This window comes from Alternaria metachromatica, assembly GCF_023757995.1.
Source record: "Alternaria metachromatica strain BMP 0045 chromosome Unknown scaffold_28, whole genome shotgun sequence".
Taxonomy (NCBI): domain Eukaryota; kingdom Fungi; phylum Ascomycota; class Dothideomycetes; order Pleosporales; family Pleosporaceae; genus Alternaria; species Alternaria metachromatica.
The window spans coordinates 150,725-172,411 of record NW_026055519.1 but is presented as its reverse complement, the minus strand read 5'-3'; the positions used below and the strand labels follow the sequence as shown (position 1 = coordinate 172,411).

The window sequence follows — 21,687 nt, the reverse complement described above, 5'->3', positions numbered from 1 at the left end:
GGCTGAAACCCAAGTCGCACGTCGGAACAGCCGACTTGGATATATATGATCAAACAAAGGGAATCGTTACAATCATGTAGGACAGTCTATGAAAACAAAAATCGCTGCAGTGTTTGAGAAGGAAAGATCAGCATGGGACAAATTGTAGAGTCATTGGCTATAAGTCAAACGACGATGTGATGTCGGCTAATCTTTGCATGGCGGGGCTCATGGCAGCAATCTTCCTCGCCAGACGCTCTGCTAGAAGTGCCTCGTTCGCTTCGTTTGAGATGACTAGCGAGTAGTGTGCGAAGGCCTTCTCGGGGTTGGCGAAGAGTGCCTCGTGGTCCTCAAGCGGTGCGGCGGCAGTGGTTGAGGGAGCGGACGAAGAGTAGTATAGGTCGTACTCGGCATCTACCTCTTCGGTCTCATCGGCGGCAGCGGGAACGGTGGGCTCGGACTGGACAGGGCGCTCGACGATGGGGTAGTCAGCCTTGACCTCCTCGACAGTCGAGTCGTCCTCGGCGTTTAGGATAGCGCTGTATCCCTTGCCAGACATGGCCTCGATGTCGAGGGGGTTGGTAGGACCCTCAGGCAGCTCAGTGACGGCGAAAGCAACGGGTTGCTGGAAGTTGAAGCCATTGTTAGCACCCCAGTTGTTGCCATTGTTGGTGTTCAGGTTGAGCATAGCAAAGTCGAGTTGGGGCTCGGGGACCATGGTCATACCAACGTGGGTGTTCTCGGCTTGCGACATGCCGTTGAACTGCTGTTGTTGCTGGAACTGAGTGGGGGCAGGAGCAGCGGCGACGGGTGCTGCGGTTGATGGCATCGAAGTCATGGGGGCCTTGGCTTGGAGCGACTCGTCGCGAGAGAGCTCCTCGAGGAAGGGAGTGAAGGCCTGGTGGCGGAGCAGACGCTCGATGAAAGCGCGCGAGCGGGCGTTCTCCTCCATGAGGAGGCGGTTCTGGGAGCGGAGTTCGTTGGCCTCGTTGACCTTCATGGCAACCTCGCCTTCGAGCTGGCCAATGTATTCTGGCTGTGTTAGTTGATGTTGCACATGTAGTGGGGTCGTGGTAGCTTACCCTTCCTTCTCGAGCGGAAAGCGCGAGCGGAGACCTTGTTACGGAGCTGGCGGCGCTCCTTGGAGCTGAGCTTCTTGCCCTCTTCGGACGCAAGCAGCCTCTCGTCCTCGTCCATGTCCTCCTCGTCCTTCTTTGCGCGGATGATGTGGGGGAGGAGGCCTTGGTTGTCGTTGGCCATGTTGGCAGACGCGTTCTGGCTGTCGGCCCGGATCTGTGCGACGACGCGGGTGATCATCTCCTCGGTGTGGGCGTCGCTGAGCGGGCTCGAGGTCTTGCGGCTGGCCGAGCTGGTGGAGGCCATGCGGTTCTGTTGCTGTTGTTGCGCTTGCTGCTGCTGTTGCTGTTGTTGTTGCTGTTGCTGGAGGGCCTGCTGTTGCTTCTGGTGGGCCAACTGTTGTGCGCGCTGCTGCTGGGCCTGCGCCTGCGCCTTGGCCATGGCAGCCTGCTGTTGATGCATGCCGGGCCAGACCCTGACGTTGGTAACCTCCTCCTGTGTGATGGCGCTGGGGTCGACGAAGTCGTCTTGGGCGGCCTCGTTGAAGACGAAGCTGTTCTGGCGGTAGTCGACGGCCATGTTCATGCCGACGTCCATGGGCAGGCCGTTGTTCCAGGCGCCGTCCATCATGGAGTCGCCGCCCATCATGGCCATCTCGTCCAAGCCAGTGGACGAGAACATGGGGAAGCCCGTGTTGTAGCCGGCGTTAAGGCCGGGAAGGGAGTTGGTAGGCAGGCCGGTTTGCTGCTTGAAGCGCTCGTACTCGTGGCTGGGCTTTGCGGGGGTCTGGAGGTCGTCGTCGATGTTTGTGCTGGTGGGACTGGCCATGGTCGACGTCGCACTGGACTCCCGCTTCAGAGTGGCAGGCTGCGTGGGCGAGGGCATCTGGCCAAAGTCGAAGAACTCATTGGGGTCGACGCATTGGTTCGGGTGGCCGTTGAAGGGGGCCATGGTCATGGCAGGCTGGACGGCGGTAGCCATGTCGCTATTGTTTGTTCGACTGCTGGGGAGTCGCTGATCGTGTTTGAGCGGTCCTTAGGCAGGCAAGCGGCAGTCTTGGGGTGTTGTGTTGCGGGCACTGGGTGCGTGACAGGAGCGGTTAGCCTGCTGGAAAGTCGTCGTCAGCTCGACGCTGGGCCGGTTCTGCCGGAAGTGTGGCTGTGCCGATGGATCCGCGCCTCCTGCGAGCACGTTTGTTGCGATAGAGCGAGTGTGTTGGTGGTGAGAGGATTGTTGTTGCTGGTGTTGATGCAGAGTGCAATTGTCGGGTGCGAGTCTGGTGGAAGAGAGGCAGAGCGAGGGCGAGGATGGGCGACGGCGGCTTCTTTGCTGGGGCCCTCGCCCTTGCCGTTTCAGACTGAGGCGGAGTCCCCCTTCTCGAAATAGAAGGAAGCAGGCCCAACCCGGTTGGCTCGCTCGCCCGCCGATCACTGCCCTCCGCCCAGCAAACTTGGGCTCTTCCTCTCTCCTGAGCGCCGGGTCATCTCGTCGGCTTCACCATTCTTAGTACACTAGACACAATATCAGCATAATGCTAATTCTCGGATGTCTGTTGCCCCTCCGCGGTGCTTCCACGGCACCAGCCTCTGACGTCACGTCACGGCTGTCATTTTCATCAACTGTACAATCCACCCGAGTCCTTCAACAACATCCAAGGCCATGGCACCCAGCTGGGGAGTCTCCGTATACTCTCGTGCAGCTAGGCATACGCACTTGATGCACTGTCGGCGCATACTCGCCGAGCCCGAAAGTTGGACAGACGAATCACCGCCCGCCCTGCTGCACCACCACTGAGGCTGTGCTGTCATACTGCACCGTTCTGGGCACGCTTGCGAACCCCGCTGCTATTCGTCCACTCAGGCCTCTTTTCTCTCTCCTGCGCGAATAACTTCCATGCCGTGTAGCCATTGAGCCACAATCTACCGGCTTGGTGGCGCGGGCGCCCAGTTCGGTTGCATGCCAGCCAGCAACCAGAGCAAGTGCAAACGAGCCTGAGTCTAGATGCCAACTCTAGACCTCACCATCTTACTATGCAACGCCTGCACATGACAAAGCCTTCGTATACGTACGTCTGGCGCAGCACTTGCTCATATTCCGCAGCACCACCAGCCATCAAGACCACCTGGCGTCTACGCCGACGGTCAGCGTGAACGCCTCTCCGGACAACCTGCCGCGCCCAGTGCAGCGACAAGTCCACATCCACATCTACCGCATTATGCCAGCTTTGCGAGCTCACCTGTCAAGTCTGTCAGCGCCAGCCGCAAATTCTGATCTACATGGTCCCGTCCTCTGAGCGGAGTCGGTCTTTAGTCCGGCAATCTCCGTCCCAGTGCCATGGAGTGACTTGACCCGACCAGCTTCCCCGATTCCACTGGCCATGAGACCTTTGAATCTTGAAACACTCGTCTTGAGTCAACAACGACTTAAGACGTCACAGCTGTCACTGCTTCATGCCCGCGCGGGTCCTGCCGCCCAATCAAAACCAGCTCATCCCTCCAGCGTAGCCAGCAACCCATGCTAAGATGAGGATAAGCCCTACCTATCAGATCTGCATCGCAGGTACAGGCAAAGTCAGTTTACACGATACCGATTATCGGCCAACCTCATGGAAACTCGTGGGAACGTTTACTGCGCCATTCTCCAGCAGCTGCACAATTTTCGCACTGGAGCAGGGCTGAGTATGGGACGCGTCATCAGCATGCAGAGGAAATTTCCAACCTCAAATGCAGAGACACAATTGCAAGTGATGCAGCTGGAGACTTGTTGACAGTACTACACGCGGGCTTACACCGGTCTCTAGAACAAGGCCATGCCTACACGTCTTTGTCATGCGTAGCATTGGCAGGCTGACAATCACTTGGCCGGCCTTATACACTTACCATAGACTTACTACAGCCATCGAACTTCAGAAGCATCCAACTGCAGACTTGAAAGATCGTCCCTGCCAACACACTCTGTGTACTATCTTTGGCGCTCTCTGTACCCCTCTCCAAAGGCCGCGTACACAGAGACACACTTTCTTGCATCCAGAACCTCCTAATCACTCAATGTCATGATCCAGAGGCCGCAGCAATCTAGTCGCACGTTCTATTCCCTATACCCAGCGAACCGCAAGCCGCCCGTCCGCCCCGGCCGCAGCGCACCAGCGTCGGAGTCAAACAGACCATCATGCCATTATCCACAACCGCTCACTTCCGTCTCAGCCCGTCTCTCACAGCGACCCTGACGCATAAACCACGGAAAGACATTGGGCGACCGCTAATCGGCCCGCCTCAAACCGTAAAAAGGGGTCTAGTGTCCAGAACCCTCAGACCCTGACCCATCATCTGGCTGAACTCTTACCCATGGAGCCACAGAACACACACACTGCTGTTTCACGGTCTTCGACCCCGAAATCCAGTCATGCCACATTCACTTTCCCATCGTTGAGAGTGCTGCTACTCCCTACTAGATGTGAAATGTGAAAGGCCTTCGAGACGGCTTTGACGCGACGCGCGTCTCGTGTCGTCTTTGAACTGGCGGTCGATGCTCTTGCCGTGCCGTGGGTTTTGACAACTCACAGCTCCGTGCAAGCCTCACTTGGTTTCCCCATGATCGCTGGTCTTGGGTGAGCTTGTTGCATTTTTACGCGTTTCAGTGAAAGACGATGTTGGAGCTGGGCTGGTCTGCAGGCGAGCGTCGTGAGGATATGGAGTAATGCGTTTCGCATAAGGCGCTATCGTGGACAGTGAATAGCCATCTACTATGGGGGCCTCACTTGTAAACCTAATCGCTTCTCTTGAATCATGCGACCCTGGGGAGGTCGATTAGCTTGGACTGGAGACTGGTAGGCATGGTCGCCAACTGATGCCATGAGTGGCGGATGACTGAAGTCAATACGACGACGTAGCGTATAGCAAGCTGTAGTTCGTGTTCTTCAGAGAACATATTGGTGCCGGATTCATTATAACCTCGATCAAAAGAGAGGAAGATAATTGTCGGCAAAGTGTCATTGATACATCATTATACATGGCATCCGAGGCTTTCTATATCCTCTTCTCACCCTGCTCAGGCTCATCCCTAAGGAAGCCATGAACATCCTCCTCATCCACGCTACCAGACTCGCGCTCAAGTCCAGTGGTCGTGCCATCGTGACTATACTCCATGACCGGCGGCTGCTGATACTGCTGCTGACCATACTGCGCGCTCCCAACCTGTTCAAACTGCGCAGTCGACTGCTGGTACTGTGGCTGGCCCATCATACCCCCCTCAAAGTCGCCCACACCCCTCCCCTCACCCCCCATATACTCCCCGCCATCCATCTCCCCCGCCAACCCCAACTCGCGAATCGTCCTTACGAAAAACGCTTCTCCCTTCCGATCCCCCATAATCCCCCCTCTCGCTACACCCTCACCACGCGCCACATCCCTCACAATCGCGCGCGCACGCTCGTAATCCGCATCGTGCGCCAACGCACGCACAACAGCGGCCATGGCGCCCCAACCAGGCAAATTCTGTTTTTTGCTCATGCGCGTGAGCACGCTCATCATCTTGCCCACCTCGCCAAAGGACGCATAGCCTTCTAGCAAGCGGTCGAAGAGGACGCGGTCGCTGGGCATGCGCGGTGCGCTGAAGAGGCGGAGGACGATGTCGTCGACGCCGGCGATGTTGGGGGGGTCAGACTGGAAGTAGTGTGTTATAAGGGAAGTGTAGACGTGGACACTGGGGACGAATTTGCGGCTTGTCATGTGTTCCATGACTGCGCGCATGGCGTGGAAATTGGAGTATTTTTTCAGGAGACGGTCGATGGCTGTGGCGTAGATGTAGTCGTTCATTTTGAGGCCGTTGGCTTCGAGGTCGTTTAGGATCTTGAGGATGCGTTCGGTTTGTTGGGTTGGGGTGAGGTTGTCGAAGACTTGGTTGTCGAAGGCGGCGCTGATGAGCATCGTGTGTGTGGCTGCGTCGCCCTCCAGTCCGTCTTTTTCCATCTGGGCGAGGATCTTGAAGGCGGTGCTCCTGTCGTTTGCTCTTAGGTAGAGCTGTACGAGAGAGTTGTATGTGATGGCGTCGGGCTTGATTTGGAAGTTTCTCGACCAGGTGAGTAGTTTTTGTACTAACTCTACTTTCTTCTGGTGGTGCATTCTCTCGCTACGGTTTTGTACAATGGCGGATATGGCGCCGTTGATGACCTCGATAGAAGGCTTTGTGCATGGGTTCACTGCTTTGCTGGAAGATTGGACCTTTTTGGGACCCTTTTGTCCTTTGGTCTGCTTCTGAGAGTTGGCGAGAGCGTGCTCGGCTGCAACCCAGCGTTTGCCCATATCGTCCAGAGCGACAAAGGCTTCGTTGACCTGTTTTAGGGACATCAAGCCGTTGATACGGGCCGTCCAAGCATAGTTGCTTGGCTCTAGACCGGTTCTTAGCATGCGCTGCCACATTGCGTTGAGGCCATCCAGATCCCTTGCCTTTGCGCATCCTTCCAAAAGCGCAACCCAGGAGTGCATATTTGGCTCGACCTTGTGAGCGATCATGTGGTTCCAGACCTCGACGGAGCGCTGTGGGCTGAGTACAGTCATGTACCCAGAAAGAAAGGCGTTGTATATAGCGGGGGGTATAGTTTTGCCCTGCGTGGCGTATGTTTTCTCAGTCTCTCGCCACATGCTGTCCAGCGCAGCTGCCGAGCTTTTGCTTGACACAGCACGCGCTATTCTGGTCATATAGAATGATTCCAAGTTGGTGTACTCGTCGCCTGTATTATCTGGACCAAGGGTCTCACCGGCTTTTCCAAGAGCTACTAGGGCTTTTCGTGGAGCGTCATTGATTTCCTCCATGATCGTGACCTGGACATCTTCTGGTAGTTTCTTAAAGTCCGGAGTTTCTGTGTGTTTCAATACTGAGTCTACAAATGAGCCGGCAAGTAGCTGTCTAAGGAAGGCTAGAAAGGGAGCGGCCTCCTTTTGTGTGTTTGGGTCCAGTGCGTCCGAAATACCGTAGAAATAGACAGCACAAAAGGCCAAGGCAGGACTAGCGACATAGTTGGGGATGTAGCCTTGCAACCGCATATTAAACTGTCTTTGATCAAGCATATCTGGAATTGTGTCGACAGGTGGTAAGTGCCATTCAGTACTGACAGACTCTACTGTACCGCTCCCTGGCCCCATGCATTGGAAGAAGAGTCGCCATACAGACAGCAGCTCCGTGACTAGTGAAGGGATATCTCTTGCCGATCCAGAAGGGAGGTTCACAGCACGTATGATTTCGTACGTCAAATACCCTATTGTTGGTCTGACCCAGTACTCTTTCCGAGCAATGCCAAGCTGCGCATATTTGAGAAGTACTGCAGTCGGTGTAACCTTCAAACCCGGGCTGGCTGCGCAAAAGGTACTCGAGACGGCTCTGAGGAGTTTTGCAAATACCCGGTCTTCACTTAATAGCTGCGCATCGCGATCTGTTGGCTCCGTCAAGGCTTTGCAGTCGCGTGAAGTATAGATGCTCTCAAACGCTTTCCAGGCTCCATTGATCTTGCCGTAGCGGAGAGCGTCGAGCACTGGATCAGCAAAAGCTGTGCCCATTCCAGACGATCCGTTCTGTACTGCATCGACGTATGCAGGTTCCTCTTCACCACCACCATACGTTGAGCCTTGGTTTGTTTCGTTGTAGATGAGTCTGGAGTATCGGCCCAGTGGTTGTTGGCTGCGGGGTGGTTCCCCGTCGCGTGCGCTCGTAAATCTTATATTTGGTCCGTTGCGATTCGTTTCCTGTGTGCCGTCTTCCTCATCTCTATTTTGCGTAGATGCTTCTTCATTTGGCGGTTCGGCGGCATCCTGTGGCTTTCGGCCGGCCAGCGAAACGATCGTGGCTCGAGGTTGCCATTGAGGGCTTCGCACGGGGGCAATGCGTCGGGCCAGACGTGTCCGGCACTGTCGACATACGTATGCGCTTAGCATAATGCTGTGGCGAGCCTGAGGGGGGTGGAGGGGTGTGAACGCTGGCGACGATGGTTAGCTGGTAAGATCGAAACTTTTTGGCGTATGAGTTTGCACACCTACAATCGCTTTTCAAGCCCTCATTTGCGCGGTAATGTCGAATCAAAGAACGCCCCTAAGTCCAGTATACCGTCCCGCGTGGATTGTTGTACAGAAATGCGTGCAGCCACAAATCGCGTGAAGGTGTCGCGATGCTGTGCGGAATACCTCCGGCCAATGAGACGCCATGACGTCCACACGCTTCACGTGACTGCGGGCTTTCTCCAGAAACCTTCCAGGCCACCTCAACCTCATTGTTCATGCTCTGCATAGCGGAAGAGCTATAATTATAGATCTATTTTCATCTCCAAGCCTCAGTGTGATTGATAAAACATACGATGACGACCCTGATCCCACGGCAGTTCTATTCGCAGGACGAGCTCGATAAGCTTTATCCGAAAGAGCTTGAGTTGCAGCTCGTACAGATTGTGAGCACCAATGTCATAGCTTCTCCTTGTACCACCACTAACTAAAATACCAGTTACTTCGCCATGGTGGGTAACAGCCATGTCTCACCCACATGTTAGTAAGCTCATGTACTGACGTCTACACATAGGCGAAAGAAGCCCTGTATCTCCGCGCTTCCAAAATGTAGACATCCTAGTCCGTGCACTACAATGCCATTGCTAACATCATCAGACTGGACTGCCACCTTGTAAGACATCTCTCACGAGCTGATCGAGAGGTTTCTGACTCGAGAAGATTGGCCCTACTGCAACTCCGCCCGACAACTTACCAGTATAATACTGAACACGAAGGACTTTTCGAAATGGGATCAGCTGAAATATCGCCGTCGTCTTGAGACTTTTGGCATGGATGATGGGCCCGGTACCAAATTCGCCCATTTACCCCAGACGGCCACTAACAACAACTAGTCATCGCATCAGGACCTAAAGGCGAATTTGATGCCATATGTCAACCCGGTGAACTCACAGACAAGGGTCGTGAGACAACTCTAGCCCTAGGAGAGCGCCTCCGCCATCTCTACGTCAACCAACTCAAGTTCATGCCCGAGCTCATCTCCGATAGTGACATGATCTATCTACGCGCAACGCCTATTCCCCGCGCTCTAGAGTCTCTTCAACAAGCTTTCTGGGGCTTCTACCCACCATCCGCACGAACTGCCGACTTCCCTCCACCAACAATCATCACCCGAACCCCGGCTGATGAAACGCTCTTCCCCAACGACGCAAGCTGTAGACGTTTCGCTCAACTGAGCCGAGCATTTGCGCAACGTGCAGCTGAGCGCTGGAACGACACCGATGACATGCGCTACCTCACCAAGGTGCTTTCGAAATGGATGCCAGGAGAGCAAAAAGTAGCGGTGGACTCTCACCCTAGGCTTTCCGGTATTATGGACACTCTCAACGCCACCGACGCACACGGTCCGGAGACCAAGCTTCCCAAGGAATTCTACGACCCCAAAGCCCGTGCCATTATCGATAAGATCGCGGTCGAGGAATGGTACGCAGGCTACACTGAGTCTTCCGAGTATCGTATGCTCGGCATCGGCGGCCTAATGGGCGACATCACCTCCCGAATGGTCGGCAGCGTCGAGCGCAACGGCAACTCCGGCATCGTTGAAGTCGGCGGCGTAGACGGAAAACTAGGCAAAGGACGAGGCGGCGAAACCAACATCTGCTTCGCCATGTCAGGATGCCACGATACTACCCTGGCCGGCGTACTCACGTCACTGGGTGCCTTCAACGGCGAGAAATGGCCCCCATTCACCTCGCACATCGCCGTCGAAATGTTCCGCAAGCGAAACCCCACTGCCATCCCAAACGCCCCCACCCCCACAGAGCAAAACCTCACTCCCAAAACCCAAAGCTGGTGGTCCTCCCTCTTCGGCAGCACAAAAACCACTTCAGACACCAGTCTCACCCCCGAAGGCATAGCTCGCAAGCCCATCACCGATCTCACTCCCGCACAGCGCGACCAACTAAACGACTACTACGTCCGTCTCCGGTACAATGATAAAGTCATGGAGATACCTGGCTGCAAAGCACCAGGCAAGCATCTAGACGGCGATACTAGTTTCTGCACGCTGGACGCGTTCAAGGCTATTGTGGATAAGTATACGCCGAAGAATTGGAAGGCGGCTTGTGCGAGTCGGTTGGATGAGCCGGCTTTTCCGGTTAAGGTTGAACCCGCGGGTTATGAGTAGGGGCATGTGGGATCGATGTCGCGGATGAAGCACAGGAGAACCACGGGGCTATAGACGAATGTTCTTTGTATGAAGGGATAGAGCTAGACTAGCATACAACATGATTCTATTTCCTGACTTCCACCGCAGCTATAAAACCCCCCTTTAACACATACTTCCTCTCCCCTACATCCCCGCACACAGCCCGCTGCGTACCACACCCCAAAACCTTCCGCGTCGTTCTCTCACAAGCCGGTCATACTTCTCCTCTAGCCCCATAATCTTCACATCGCGTTTCTGAAGTTCCCCTCGCAACGTTTCCATCTCTTCTCTCAGCTCCGAAATCCTTGTCCAATCTTTTGTTTGGAGCTGCGCCTGGAGAACCTGAACCTGTTGGCTCAACTCCATTTTCTCAGCCCTCAGCTCAGAGATTGTTAGCCCGGTTTGGATTTGCTGTTGTAAGAGTTTGTGGCGTAGTTCTTGTTCCTTTGCCTGAAGTGAAGAGATGGTTCTGTTGAGGTCTTGTACTTCTGTGTCGGCGCGGTGTGTGTAGTAGGTTAATAACACGGCGACGAGGCCGTCAAGGGCGCTGTTGGTGAGGAGGGCGAGGCTGGAGATGAGATCGGAGGTGAATGTGGCTAGGGGGAAGGAGGATAGGGAGTGGGATGACATGGTGGAGTGGGTGTGTTGGTGTTTTGGTATTTTGGGTGGTGAAAGAGAGGATGGCGATGGCGATGGTGGAAATGTAGTGATGATGGTGTTGCTGTGATGGTAGGTCGTACGTTATAAATATATATTCTATGTAAGTTCAGAGCGTCAATATTGTCTTACTTCACAAAGAATGTGACTCTTTGGTATGTGTCCAGCACATAGACCAAATGATAAGACATGTTGTGCATAATCGACTGTTCATCGATCCTGCGACAGATCGAAAGTGTCTCATTTGGTGACTTAGATGCTCAAGCTCCCTTCCTACATTTCCCAAATACCCTCCGTCCAAGATACGACTTCAGCCTACCAAAGACATTCCGCCGCTTTGACACCTCATTGCCCTTATCCGCGAAAATAGTACCACTGCCTTTACTCGCACCTTCCGCATCTGCATCCCCTTCTTCTTCCTCCTCCTCCTCCTCCTCCTCCTCCTCCTCATACCTCCGCACCCTCGCTTCTTCCGCCTCAACCTCCAGCCTTTCCCGTTCCTCCTCCTCCTCCCTCTCCTTCTCCGCCCTAGCCCTCGCCCTCACCGCCCTCTCCCTCAACATCTCCCTCCGAGCCTTCAAATGCGCTGCATAGTCCTCCGCAACCGTCACACTAGTATCGTACCTCGCCGCTTCATCAGGAAAGTCCAGCGGTTTCGCGTTGGACGGAAGGCCTAAACGTGCCATGTATTGCTCCAAAGACTCGGTGGTAGGACGTGGATCCGGTGCGGTTTGTGTGGGTTTGATGTCCGCGATGATGTGAATCTGAAATGACATGGTTGTTGATGTATTGAGGGTATGTTAGGCAAGGTGTAATTGTGACCTTACGGGTTGGAGAAAAGGGAAGAGCCACTATGGTGATTCGGTTTGACGATAGACCCGGGAATATATGGTAGAGCATTGTTGTCAGACTCCTTTGAAGACTTTCACCAAAGCATACAAAGGCCTACATTTTTCTTTTTAGCGCAACACGCAATTCACTTCAATGCCGAGTGAAATCTGAAGCTATTCTAGCCTCTCTTGCTAGTGCAGACACAGAGAGCAGTTGATCATGAATTGATTTTGGCATTTTACATGTATACTCTTTACTGTACATGGTCAATTGAAGCCGCTGTACACAGAGCCCTGTCTAATCAAGACAACCTCTCGTAGAACGGCTGACACTTGCTGTGCAAGACTCATACCGCTAGTAAACATATTTGAATAAGTGGCCTAGTCCGCTGACAGTAGATTCTAGACACCAAACATACACCCCGCCGGTAGTATCTTACAGCTTCATCAGTACCCCCATCACATACCAAGCCGCTGAAACCGGGACGAAAGTTCAGAAACATCTAGGTGCCATGTCAGCATACACGCAACGAGATCAGAGCGTTCAAAAGCATTCCACTAACTCGCAGAAGCCTCGTCAGCCACCCTATCCGAATGCCGTATGGTGCCTGTAAAACGCCCTGTACCACCAGCAAGCATGCCATCAAACTCAGCGGCGCGAGCTGCTTCAGCGTCTTCCCAGCCGGTTCGCAAGTCCCAGGCCGCATCCAGTGCAGCCAGCTCAGAAGGATCGATGTCTTGCACAATGTCACCCAGGTGGCTCCACTTGGCGCTCAGCATAGCAGGCGCAAGAGCGACAATACGCTTGCTAAGCATCTGGTTGCGCCAGTGAGCAGCCATGCCAAGAGGATCGACATCAGCTTGATCAAAGGATGAGCTGGACAGCTTGGCATAACCGCATGAAACAAACTCGATTGTTCGCAGTGAGGTAGTGCGCTCGCCGTCGGCCTTGGAATGCGCAGATCCAAAGTCGGAGAGATTGGTGCCGGGTGAGATTTGATCAATGATGTCCATCCAAGAGCCTTCACGGGGCTGTGCCTTGAGTACAGACTGAGCGTCGCCTGGAACTGGATTGTTTGCTAACGCAGGAATAGGTTGAGGCTGTTGTCCCATAATCAACTGCCCTTGCAATTGATGGACCTGTTGAGCGAGCTGGGCCACAGTGGCGAAGTTGATATGCTGTTGAGCGATTGCTTGAACCTGCTGGTTTGGCTGCGCCTGTGGCTGCACCGGAGCTTGGGGTTGGCCTTGAGGCTGAACTTGAGCTGGTGCTTGACCTTGACCTTGAGGTTGAGCTTGATTATGTGGCTGTTGTCCTGGGTTGTTGGGCACCTGTCCGATCTGCTGTTGCAGTTGGTTATGTAACGCCGCTATATTGTTGTTTTGAAAACCTCCAGCGTTGGCCTGCAGATGTTGAAGTTGCGTTTGAAGCGTTTGGATATAAGCCTGAAGGAACTGCTGCTGATTTGGCACTAATTGCGGACCTTGGGCACCGACAGCGCCAAATAGTGCACCTACCGGAAGATGAGGCGGCATTATATTGTGAAATGCCGCTGGTTGCGGGTGTGGGTTGGCGTTAGGACGCAGGATGCCCGTAAGTGACACCGAATCCAATACCAAAGTCTGCAGCTTGTACGGATCGTGCATCTTGACGAATTCGCGCAAAGCTGGTGGCGTAATCCAGCAGTTGTTCAGCACGAGTCGTTCTACATGAGGGAACTGAAGCAAACTTGCCTTCACAAGAGCTGCATCAGTCGCGACCAGCACCGTAGGGTGGATAGAAGGAGGATTCTCTGAACGACCTCGTATGTCCATTACGGGAGCAGGAAATAGCAGTTTGTTCCTCGCGTATAGTCCCTCAGCATGTTCGCCTCCAGTGACAAAACCAACTTTCAGATGACGGATGTTCGCTCGACCAGCAACATGATGGCGGAGTAGGTCGAATAGTATACCATGGCTTTGCGTGGGGCAAATCTTTGGCGCGTCAACGAAGCCGACCTCGTCCTTTTGCACAGTTCGCCAGCATGGGATCACCATGATAGTAACGTTGTGGAGTTCTGGTAGTGCGTCCCAGAAATCCGAACGATTTAGCATTGGGAGGTAACGATCGGAGAGCCCGGAAATGTTCAGCGTATGTACGTGTTTGAACGTGGTCGGGTTGTCGATGATAGAGAGCATGTACGAAGACACGAACGCTCGTTGGGCCCACTCAGTCTCCAATAGCCATTCTTTCTGCGCTTTGGTGAGCTTGGCGGGTATGACAGGGTTCACAAGGTGCGCTCCTTCCGATGGCATTTTACTCGATGAGAACAGAATTCCTGTACCTGAAGGTGGTGGGGTTGACACAAAGCGCTCCAGAACATGCGGGTCTTCGAAGCTATTAGGAACAGGGAGATCGCCGGGTTCATAAGGAGTAGCAGCATGGAGAAGCTGAGGATCCAAGTAGGGCATCTGTGGTTGCTCATCTGCAAGATTGTTGGCATCCTTCAGCTCGGAAAGAGGAAGTTGACCATCCATCCTGTATAGTGTGGCCAGTCTAACATCGCTACCAGCGTTCTGGTGGCATGCTTCAATGTGATTCCAAAGTTCCTGTTGGGCCTGGGCTCTACGATCTGGGATGGCTTTGGCAGTGCCAAAGACGCGAGATGGCTTTTGCAAGACACGTGCTCGAATAGATCTGTCCGGTCCGTTCAGCCACCCTAAACCGCTATCAATGGAAAGGGCCAGTTCCCTGACACTTTTGAGCTCGGAAAATGCTGTTTTCATCCGCGGTGTTTCATCAGCGGCATTTTCGAGTCCAGCGACGGTATCGAAGCGACGATACTCTTCATGTGGCCAGTCGTAGTTACCCCAAAAGCTTGTCTTTTTCTCCGTCAGTGACTTGACGGGCGGCATGGAAAGCGATTCTTCGTTGACTTCAAAGCTCATGCCAAACTTCCTAATGTGTGTACCGAAGCCGCGGAAGACATCGAGGCCGTGGCCGTTGTACACTTCATCGCCGTTTGCGTTCTTCCATAAGTAGCTGGGTTGCTCGATTCGTGCGCGCTTTTTGCCCTTGAAGTCAGGCTTGTGCTCTTGTGCTAGCATGCCGTAGATCTCGGTATTGAAGGGAACAACCACTGTCCGGAAGATGACCTGCGAGACCGATTTGTTCATCTCGCGGCTTACAAGACGTAGTGATTTTATGTCGTCGCGGTTGAGGTGTTCCGCGATCATCTCTACAAGCTCAACCGGCAGCTTCCATTTCGGGCGCCCAACCGAAGGACTGGGAAGAGCGTCATGCGACGCCTCATTCCTTGCAGTCTTTACTGCCTTCTTTCCACTTTTCTTAGATGGGGGATGCTTTGGATCCTGATCAGATGCGAGCAGTTTGCTCTTGTCGAGCAGGTAGTATTTGGCGGGTAGTTTTGTGGAACTGCGGCATTCGGGCCAGATATCGTTCGCTTGAGGGTTGGGGCTGATGCTGTTGTATAGCATGGCACTGATGGCACCCCTGAAGTTAAGGACGTGTGCGATGGCCTTTTCTTCTGGGCCCTCATAGCTATCGCGCGAGCGCTTCGAAGGGCCGGGCATGATGTGGTGATGTGAGTAGTTGAAGGGACGCTGGAGATTGTTCGCAGGTGGCGAGGGGCCTCCAAAGGGAGCTGGTGCACCAACTGGAATTCGGTCTGCTTCGTCGTCCCAGTCGCCGTCGGTGAAGTGAGCGCGCCGGGAGTGGGCACCGGAATCACTTTCACTGTGATCGTATATGCCCGAATCGCCCAAATCGTCTTCTCCAAACCTCTCGGCGTCTTCCAACAGGTCCAAGTGCAAGGCAATCGCAAGCTCGTGGTCGTACGGATCTTCTGACATTGAGCCTTCGCCTTCGCCTTCGCCTTCACCTTCTGGTGCTTGGGGGGTCGGGTTGTAGAGCGAGTGAGCGAAAGGAGGATGCCTTCGCCGTCCACGTGGATCGAGGCGGTATCTGTATGGGCGGTCGCGTGACGAGGAGCCTCGGTAAGATGTCGCTCCTGGGTTTGCGAAGTATTGATGAATGAGAGGCTGATATATATTGGGCGGGTTGTTCGCGGCTTCGGGACGTGGGGAGGGCGTAGGGCTAGCAAAGAGGGTCGCGGGCTGTTGCACGTCAGCATATGGCAGGAGCGAAGGGGTAATGATGGCCTCATGCCTGCCAAAAGCAGATGTTGCTGTCGGCATGCACGTGCGGCGTGCCGTAACGGCGGAAGGTGCGTATGAGGTTTGCCGTACCTGGGCAGGAGCGTTTGTTTGGGTTCCGCCACTCTCACCTTCCGTATCCTCGGGCGCGGCTTCGTTCGCGCGCAATGCCCACCATGGCGTCAGCCTTTGGGCTATGCTGCGCCTTCCTTCGTTGTTCGCCATGATCTCGTGACTGAGCCAGACCGCTTCTTGGCCGATCTACAACGTCTCGGGACTCCAGATAGCTTCCGAAGGGCACGCGGTACAGCGGTAATGCAACACTGCGCCCATGGAGCCGCGACGGCAGGCCGTTGGGAACCGGCGGATATTTCTGTACCTAAGTGTCTATTAGTGAGATGACACAAAGAGATCAGTGTACATGTCGCGATGCGAGTGAGGTTCGGCACGGCGGCATGCGGTGGTGTTGCATGCTTCATTCACAAGCCCGAGCCCAAGAAGTTGTTTGTGCTGGAGCCGCAAACGCGCCCCGCCGAGCCCATGCACGATGTCATCCCGCTCTGCGAACCATCCCCAGGTCTCCGCATTTGCGCCACGGCCGACGTTACCCCTGGCAGCAAGATCCTCTCTCAGTACTTCTAATACTATATCATCTTTACCGCTTGTCGCTCTTCTCAGTGTCACGCCGTGTTGTTCACTGTGATAAACCCCGTCTTCCGCTCCTGCCCTGTGCCTCAGTGGGCGTCGATAATCCGCACGCCCTGGCATCTATCTGTCCGATGCCAATTATCCATTAGGAGAATCTGTGCCTGAGACGACTAGACAATTAGAGGTAGGAAAGAAAAGGAACTGAACTCTGCTCTGATCAGGCGTGCCGTCGCCACCCTCACAGACCACGTGCGGAGCGCGGAAATCCGCTCCGCAAGGCTGCAGCATAAACCGCCTGCCCAGCGAGACATACAGCCCTCACGTTCTCAACTACCAATTTCCAGCGCCAATTCGCTATCTATTGAAACCATGTCATCTTTCAATGAAGCTTCACCACTTCTCGCCCTGCCGCGCGAGTTGCGCGACGAGATTCTTGGCTACCTGATCCTGCCGCAGTACGTATACACATCGACTTCGATAAAGGACACCCAGCATTTGTACAGATCGCGTCAAATACCCATGGATACATATGTCGATACACGCATCTATATCCCTTCCCGTCCACCTCCAAACATCCTAGCAATGTGTCGGCAGCTACGAGAAGAGTGTCTAGAACACCGTCTTCTGCTGTCAAAGGTCACTCCAACAACGCCAGACTCGGAGGAGCAGCCCTTGAGTAATGTCGTGGCTGAAAGGCTCGGAACCGAATTCGCCGAAGAAGCAGAGCGTGCCTGCGATGATGACGCCCTGCGTATTACGGTGGAAGTCCAGCGCCAGATACGCGGGGCTCACGGCTACTACGTCCCCACGCGCGAAGAGATGTCGCCTCGTTTCCTCGCACTACTTCCAATCATCGGCAGGACTAAGAAGCTTAGGCTGACTATCTGGCCTGGGTACGACTGGTGGAATGGTGGTCCGCAGGTGTTCATCGATAAACGCGGGAATGCTCGCGTCAACCCTGGTGAGGCAGCGAAGCCCAATGCCGCCTCAGTTGCCATCAGCCGGATCCTCCAGTACTTCCCTCACGTCGAGGAACTTCATGTCGATGTTCTCATGCAGGCATCCGACGGTGGTAGGTGGGACTTGCCAGACAAAAAGTGGGAAAATGTTCAGCCTTGGTTGGATGCACCCGTTACACCTGCAGTAGGAGAGACAGTGAGGCAAGTCACTAGGAAGCTAACCGGCTTCTGGAAAACATCAGAACCGGAGCCCTTCTACGTTCAGCACGAGATTCGTCAATCGGGTAACACTTGGAAGGTCGACAGAAAGGGCGATATGGGCACCGTGAGTCGCTTTCGAGCCAGACCCATTTATTCGCCGCTTACATTTCCAGCCGACGATGAAGTCCTTCTGCGATACCGGTAATGAAGCCGACATGGAATTTCTCAGCTCGCTCGTAGTCGAAGAGTCGTTCGTCCGAAATGATTAGAAGACATGAAGCTGAGGTCATGTCTAGACCCGCATGAGCGTCGGAAAATTACCATAGCCCTATTCCTTAGTCCCACCGACGTTATATTGCCCTCATCAAGCATCGGCGAAATGTTTCAGGCGCACGGAATGACTTGTGGGGAAGCTTGACTTGACGGACAGGGGTCCACGCGCGCGGAGCATTCCCGACGCATCGCAAAATCGATGCACATCACGAAGAACATCGTCTTTCGACAACTAGCTGCTGATCAGCTTCTGAGGTTCTTCCGTCAGCTCCATCAATACTAAACTACCAGCCAAATCCACCAATGTGCCAAGTGGCCCTCCCACCTTTCTCGGATGATCGACAAGTCTGCGGCCTGACCATGGGACACCCTTGAGAGGAGTAGCGTCTCGTTTGGGCATAGCTTGCTTGACATGTTCATTCCTTCGAAACAACGGGGTCGACTACGAACACAGATACTCCGTGAGCACGTTCTCCTCTTTCTATTTCTTAGCTCGTACGATGTCTGACGTTGTACTTAAAGCCGATCTACATCTTCCCAAGTCTACAACACACAGTCCAGATAACAAATAAACTACGACACTCCTTTCTACTGCTACCATCTATCAATATGAAGTTCAGCGCACTCCTCATCGCCAGCACGGCATCTCTCGCCCTCGCCGTACCTACCGCTACCATCCAGAAGCGTGCAGACTACTGCGGCCAATGGGACAGCGCCGTGACCGGTGACTACACCGTCTACAACAACCTCTGGGGCCAAGCCGACGCCACATCCGGTTCCCAATGCACCGGCGTTGATGGTCTCAGTGGCAGGACCCTCAAGTGGCACACTTCATGGTCCTGGACTGGCGGGTATGTCCTTCTCTCTCTCTGACACCAAAACTCATACTAACATCTCCTCCAGCCCCGGACACGTTAAGTCCTACGCCAACGTCGTAACAAAAATTACCCAGAAGGCTCTCTCATCCATCAAATCTATCCCTTCAGTCTGGAAATGGTCCTACGCCGGCGACGACCTCATCGCAAACGTCTCCTACGACCTCTTCACCTCCTCCAAAGCCGGCGGTGACCCTGAGTACGAAATCATGATCTGGGTCGGTGCCCTCGGCGGCGCTGGTCCCATCTCCGCCACTGGCAGCCCCATTGCTACAGTGACCTTGGCTGGCAACAGCTGGAAGTTGTACAACGGCAAGAATGGCCAGATGAATGTTTTCAGCTTTGTTGCCGAGAAGCAGATTAACAGCTTCAATGGCGATTTGATGGAGTTTGTCAAGGAGGTTACTGGCAAGCATGGTATGCCCAGCAGCCAGATCTTGACAAGCGTTGGAGCTGGCACTGAGCCTTTCTCCGGTAGCAAGGCGAAGCTCACTGTTACTGAGTACAGCTTGAGCATGAGCTAGATGCCTCCCGCTCTTGGCTTATTGGAAACCGTGTAGATGCACATAGGCACCTCTTCTTGTACATACTTACGTCTTACTCTGCACATACTTCTCTTGCATATTGCACATACAATGATCAAAACATTGCTCTGTCTTCTTGCGTTCTATTGTGGTATCTACACTTCTTGCTCGACTTGGAGGATGGTATCGCGGGCCGCTCTTCCTCGTCTCGCTTCTGAGAACCGACGTTCCTGCTCCACGTTACACGAGGCAGCCACCGTTGGCATCATCTAACCTAATCCGGTGCGCAATGCGACAGCGTCACTGGAGGCCTGACAGGTAAGCTTCAACAAGCCTTAAGAAGCTCCTCAGCCAAGCTACAGGTGGAGATGAAAGAACCAAACCAGTGCTGATCGTCAACCTCGTCCTGCAATACTACATCAAAGAGTAACAAAAACATGGCTCCAAAAATCGCAATCATTGGCGCAGGCCCCGGCGGCTGCATGCTCGCACGCCTGTTACTCACTCAATGTGACTGCAGCACCACCATCTTCGAAGCAGAAGCCTCTATCAATTACCGTTCGCAAGGCGGCACCTTGGACTTGCGCGCCAACACAGGTCTCGCTGCAATAAAACTAGCAGGCCTGTGGGACGAGTTCCAAAAGTATGCTCGCTACGACGGCGAGAGTCTGCTTGTCACCGATAAAAACCTCACGACATGGTTGAGAAGAGGTGGACGCAAGACAGCAGACGGAAAGCTGAGCACAGGAGACGCACCAGAAATCGATCGCGCAGATCTGAGAAAAATGCTCATGGAGAGCTTACCTCATGACACCGTTCGCTGGGGCTACAAGCTCTCGCGCGTCGAAGAAAGCAGTTCAGGACTACGTTTGCATTTCGCGAACGGCGAGGTGCTAGACGGCTTCGACTTGATCGTAGGTTGCGACGGCGCTTTCAGCAAGACACGCAATCTCTTAACATCAGAGAAGCCATACTACGCCGGCCTAGGCGGCTGGACAATGTACATACCCTCCGCCTCAACCGCCGCACCAGATCTCCACAATTTCGTCAACAGAGGCAGCGTCTTCGCCTACTCCGACGGAAAATCGCTGTCCATACAACAACTCTCCGACTCCTCCATCTACGTCGCCTACTACGGCCAGCACCCAGAAGATTTCACGCAAACATGTGATTTCGACGCTCAAAACGACGTCGAAGCAGCGAAAGCAGTGCTGAGAAGGGAGCTACACGACTGGGCACCTCAACTCCTCGACGCAGTAGGAAAAGCAGAAACAGGACTCGTGTGGAGAAACCTCTACCAACTCCCCGTAGGCTTCACCTGGCCACACAGACCCGGCATCACGCTCCTAGGCGACGCAGCGCACGTCATGACGCCGTTTGCGGGTATTGGCGTTAACACGGCGTTTTACGATGCCATGATTCTCACGGAGCAGATTGTTGCGTACAGTTCATCTAGCTCTGCCGGCTTAGGTGTTAATGGGGTGGAGGCGCTGGGACGGTATGTAGAGGGGTATGAGAAGGCGTTGTTTAGGCATGCGCATGCTGCGCAGCGGCGTACCGAGGGCGCGAAGAATGCGATGTTGTTTACGCCTGGGGCGCCGCGGACGAGTATTGAGTCGTGGGTGCTTTGGCAGGCGGAGGAGCAGGTGCCGAGGTGGGGGAGGGGGGTTGTTAGGGTGGTTGTGTATGTGGGGTATTGGGTTTATAAACTGTTTGTGTAGTAATTGACAATGACAGCCAAAAGACGCATGCTCTTCTTGCTGGTGTTGGTCTTATCTGCACGGGCATAGGAATGATAGAGGAAGGCGCGGGTATCGTTTCGGAGCATGCTCACTGCCTGCTCCGAAAGGAAACATCGCGGAGCTTTCTGCTCCGACCTTCGACACCGCTTGAATGTTCCGCGTCCTAGCCATCACTTATCGAGACACTACCTCGGTAGACACCATTTTTATCGATTCCGATCTACTGATGCACCTGCTTCATTCATCCAAGTCGACCCAGCGAAGTATTGCTGAATCTTCCTTTCTCTAGTGCAAGCTACCCGCTTCGGCTCATAGTGACCAATAGCCGCAGAGCACCCAGACATGTGCGTCGCGCCGTACTGCATCTCAACGATAGCCCGGGAACGTAGCAAATCAGAACAGCTGTATTTCTGCTGATGACGACTAACTACTAGTTTGCATCTTCAACTTTCCTACTTGCGATGTTCGCCCCGCTACCGTTAATCCCACCATCCCGTGTCAACGCTACCGACATGGCAGCATGCTGGCTCCACGAGCTGTGATTGAAGGGTTGCATTCCGTGAACGTCTGTTCCT

General features: G+C 54.1%; 7 protein-coding genes across 7 annotated transcripts; 4 read left to right on the top strand and 3 right to left on the bottom strand.

The window, feature by feature from the left end:
• Positions 1–157: 157 nt before the first annotated feature.
• On the bottom strand, positions 158–2,037 carry J4E83_008910 (uncharacterized protein; the record flags this gene model as incomplete). Its single annotated transcript, XM_049335803.1, has 2 exons — positions 158–1,011; positions 1,062–2,037. The coding sequence occupies 2 exons, from the start codon at positions 2,035–2,037 to the stop codon at positions 158–160; spliced, it is 1,830 nt and encodes a 609-aa protein (XP_049185069.1).
• A 3,044-nt stretch (positions 2,038–5,081) lies between these two features.
• On the bottom strand, positions 5,082–8,249 carry J4E83_008909 (uncharacterized protein; the record flags this gene model as incomplete). The annotated part of the gene is made up of 2 exons (XM_049335802.1): positions 5,082–7,914; positions 8,245–8,249. The coding sequence occupies 2 exons, from the start codon at positions 8,247–8,249 to the stop codon at positions 5,082–5,084; spliced, it is 2,838 nt and encodes a 945-aa protein (XP_049185068.1).
• A 149-nt stretch (positions 8,250–8,398) lies between these two features.
• Positions 8,399–10,227, top strand: J4E83_008908 (uncharacterized protein; the record flags this gene model as incomplete). The annotated part of the gene is made up of 5 exons (XM_049335801.1): positions 8,399–8,488; positions 8,542–8,554; positions 8,617–8,667; positions 8,763–8,888; positions 8,936–10,227. 5 exons carry the CDS (start codon positions 8,399–8,401, stop codon positions 10,225–10,227), a joined length of 1,572 nt encoding a protein of 523 aa, XP_049185067.1.
• A 2,066-nt stretch (positions 10,228–12,293) lies between these two features.
• J4E83_008907 (uncharacterized protein) lies at positions 12,294–15,932 on the bottom strand (the record flags this gene model as incomplete). Its single annotated transcript, XM_049335800.1, has 1 exon — positions 12,294–15,932. One exon carries the CDS (start codon positions 15,930–15,932, stop codon positions 12,294–12,296), a length of 3,639 nt encoding a protein of 1,212 aa, XP_049185066.1.
• Positions 15,933–16,907: 975 nt separating this feature from the next.
• On the top strand, positions 16,908–17,967 carry J4E83_008906 (uncharacterized protein; the record flags this gene model as incomplete). The annotated part of the gene is made up of 2 exons (XM_049335799.1): positions 16,908–17,822; positions 17,872–17,967. 2 exons carry the CDS (start codon positions 16,908–16,910, stop codon positions 17,965–17,967), a joined length of 1,011 nt encoding a protein of 336 aa, XP_049185065.1.
• Positions 17,968–18,580: 613 nt separating this feature from the next.
• Positions 18,581–19,370, top strand: J4E83_008905 (uncharacterized protein; the record flags this gene model as incomplete). Its single annotated transcript, XM_049335798.1, has 2 exons — positions 18,581–18,822; positions 18,875–19,370. The coding sequence occupies 2 exons, from the start codon at positions 18,581–18,583 to the stop codon at positions 19,368–19,370; spliced, it is 738 nt and encodes a 245-aa protein (XP_049185064.1).
• A 437-nt stretch (positions 19,371–19,807) lies between these two features.
• Positions 19,808–21,091, top strand: J4E83_008904 (uncharacterized protein; the record flags this gene model as incomplete). The annotated part of the gene is made up of 1 exon (XM_049335797.1): positions 19,808–21,091. The coding sequence occupies one exon, from the start codon at positions 19,808–19,810 to the stop codon at positions 21,089–21,091; it is 1,284 nt and encodes a 427-aa protein (XP_049185063.1).
• Between the last annotated feature and the right edge of the window lie 596 nt (positions 21,092–21,687).